This window comes from Sinocyclocheilus rhinocerous, unplaced genomic scaffold (assembly GCF_001515625.1).
Source record: "Sinocyclocheilus rhinocerous isolate Xijiao unplaced genomic scaffold, SAMN03320098_v1.1 scaffold2019, whole genome shotgun sequence".
In the NCBI taxonomy this organism is placed as follows: domain Eukaryota; kingdom Metazoa; phylum Chordata; class Actinopteri; order Cypriniformes; family Cyprinidae; genus Sinocyclocheilus; species Sinocyclocheilus rhinocerous.
The window spans coordinates 465,635-468,851 of record NW_015660491.1 but is presented as its reverse complement, the minus strand read 5'-3'; the positions used below and the strand labels follow the sequence as shown (position 1 = coordinate 468,851).

The 3,217-nt window shown below is 37.3% G+C and overlaps 1 protein-coding gene across 1 annotated transcript in view; it reads right to left on the bottom strand.

The window, feature by feature from the left end:
* Positions 1-267: 267 nt before the first annotated feature.
* The window catches only part of onecut3b (one cut homeobox 3b), a 33,644-nt gene continuing 30,694 nt past the window's right edge, over positions 268-3,217 (bottom strand). The window contains exon 2 of the mRNA XM_016534103.1: positions 268-557. Within this exon, the coding sequence (XP_016389589.1) occupies positions 268-557 (290 nt within the window). The remainder of the gene's footprint in view (positions 558-3,217) is intronic.

Below are 3,217 nucleotides of genomic sequence, written 5' to 3'. Positions count from 1 at the left end.
ATGAGAGAGAGAAAATTCTGCTCGGCCAATCCAGAGACTGAGATGAGAGATGTTTCAGCTCAAATATCAAGCACAGGTGGGGGAATGGCCGAAATATCCACGATAAGAAGGACTAATGAATAAAAAGAATACGTTTGATTTGACAAATGCAAATGATTCATGCACATCCACCGTGCACGGAAGAGGTTTGATGGGCGCCGTAGATCATCATCAGCTGCTGCTGCCCAGATGTTGCATCTGGCACGGGTTTCTCCGCATCCGAGACGCTCAAGCCTTGGAGAAAGTGGTCGCCGAGGTGCCGGGCCCGGGACTGACCGCATGCTCGTCCTGCCAGCGGTCCACGCATCTGCGGCGTGCGTTCATGAAGAAGTTGCTGACGGTGGAGAGCTCCAGGCCCAGCTGCTGCGAGATGGTGATCTGCATCTCTTTGCTGGGACGCTTGTTCTCCTTGAAGATGGCGATGAGCGTTCGGCGCTGCAGGTCGGTGAAGACCAGACGCTGCTTCTTGGGCACCATGTTTCTGTCTTTGTGCTGCTCCTGTTCCTTTCTCTTGCAGGCTGCCAGGAGGAGACACAGAGAAAGAGACGAGTGAAAATACAAGAATTAAACGTGCATACAATCATGCATCCAGAATAAAGCTGATGAAGGAAACCGGGAGTCATTCAGTGAAAGCAGTACTATTTGTGTTCTGCAAGCTTAAATATAATACTCTCAAAACTGATGGTAAACGTATTAGACAAAAAAAAAACATGATAAACACTTTAAAGCAGTATATAGCTAGTCAGAAGTAGTATTTAAAAAATCTAAAACCATTAATAATGGTTTTTCTCTTCACACTACATCAATTTATACCCAGCTAACTAAAATATATTCTAAGAATGTTCTCATAAAGTTATTAAATCGTTATTTCTGAATGTTCTCGGAACATTCAAAACGTCCAGCTTTAAAAGCGTTTTTTCTCTTGGTTAGGCAAACATTGCATTTTATAATTTTGCAAACAATATAGGAATGTTCCCACATGAAAAATACTTTATAGTAAATACTATAGTGTTTTTGAACCATACTATAGTAAAGTGTATTATACTGTATATATTATAGTATTTACAACACTTTGTTAATGAATGCTACAGCATACTGTAGTATTAACTACAGTGAACTGATAAACTGTAATAAATACTGTAGTATTCTTTAGTATTTACTACAGTAAACTGTAGTGTATTGTAGTATAATATACCCTATAGTTGTAGAAAACGTAGTACAGTATTGGGTAAAGTAATTTGTTTATATTACTATAGCTGTTATATTATCACAGCAACTATAGAATTACCACAAAAAAATTTATTCATGTACTTTACTATAGTATGGTTCAAAAACACTATAGTATTTACTATAAATCACTATAGTAGTTTTTCATGTGGGTTACTTTTGAATGTTCCCTGCACGTTTTGAAACAAGTAGTAACATTAAAAAAAACGTTAGATGAACAGCCAACTAAAATGTTTTAGAAAACGTTCCATGAGCAATGTATAAATGTTTTTGTGCTAACGTTATTAAAGACCAGAGAACTTTGAACGAGCATTCTATTGACGTTATTAAAATGTAGTTTTAGCATTTTGCAAACATAACGGGAACGTTACTGTTGAATGTTCTCTGAATGTTCTGAAACAAGTAGTAACAAAAAAATATTAGACAAGCATCTAAGGTTTAAAAAAAATGTTCCATGAACGATGTATAAATAATGTTTTTATGCTAAAGTTTTGAGAACATTATTAAGAGAACCAGAGCGTTTCGAGAATGTTCCCTCTTATCTGGGTATAAATGTTGATATATTAAAAAAATATTTTTTATTTATCTGAACAGTTTATGTCTCTGAGCTTATAAACCCCTGAAACAATATAACTGCCACCTTAGATGAAATAATGCACAGGAAGTGACATCATTTGAGTCTTTCTACTATTTATAGAATAGTCATTGCACGCTAACTTTCTACTCTACTCATATTGCATGTACTGTCCCTAGATATGCCAAAATGTGCAATATACAAAGAATAAAAACACATTTCAGACTAAAATACTGCATTAAAGTCTACATGTTACCTTAAAAATAACCATTTTGGTTCCCCAAAGAACCTTTCAGTGAACAGTTCTAAAAAGAACCATTTATTTATTAGTATGAAGAATATTTTAATTATCTAAAGAACCTTTTCCACTACCTTTAGTGTTTCCATAGATGTTAAAGGTTCTTCATGGAACCATCAATGCCAATAAAGACGGTTATTTTTAAGAGTGTGCAATTTGCAAGTCTATGCATAAATGTGCATTTGACATATATTTGACCAATATATTTGTAGTAGTGAAGAACAAACCAATATATTAAGCGAGTGTGTGTGTGTGTGTGTGTGTGTGTGTGTGTGTGTATCCTGTGGGACTCATGTTTGAGAACCCTCAGGCAAAATCCACTCTTCCTCTACAGTCATCCAGAGGATTTACATTCATGTGTTCGCGCTCACAGCTGACTCTATAAAACACTGCCGACGATATGCCAAAGCCCAAGCACTTTCTGCTTTTAGCAGCAAGCACCACAGAGAGCGAGGACAATCTGTCTGTGCAACCAAATCATTATGTCAGCGTTTACCAGTCCTGCCTGATATCATTCATTAAAACAAACCTAATCGTCTGCTAATGCACAGAACATCTCTCTCTGTTTCATACTGTATAATTTTACGGTTCCTTCTCTTGCATACATCAGTGTTTCTCTCTCACACACACACACACACACTCTTGCGGTGAGGGTTCCCCCAGTGAGATTGTGCTGAGGAGGCTGATGCCAGGCTGAGCGCTGTATGTCTAATTACAGAAAGCCATGAGCCAATCGATCTACCCTACACAGTCAAATCTGTTTACTGCTGCCATCTAAAGCTGCAGCTCACTCATCCATCATATTCATATACCACCGCACACACCACACACTATTATACTGTACACACACATGCAGAATCACTCAAATACTGACTGTAAAGCAGTTCATACATGCATCTATCTATCTATCTATCTATCTATCTATCTGTCTGTCTGTCTGTCTGTCTATCTATCTATCTATCTGTCTGTCTATCTGTCTATCTGTCTATCTATCTATCTATCTGTCTGTCTGTCTGTCTGTCTGTCTGTCTATCTGTCTGTCTGTCTATCTATCATCTATTCTATCTATCTATCTATCT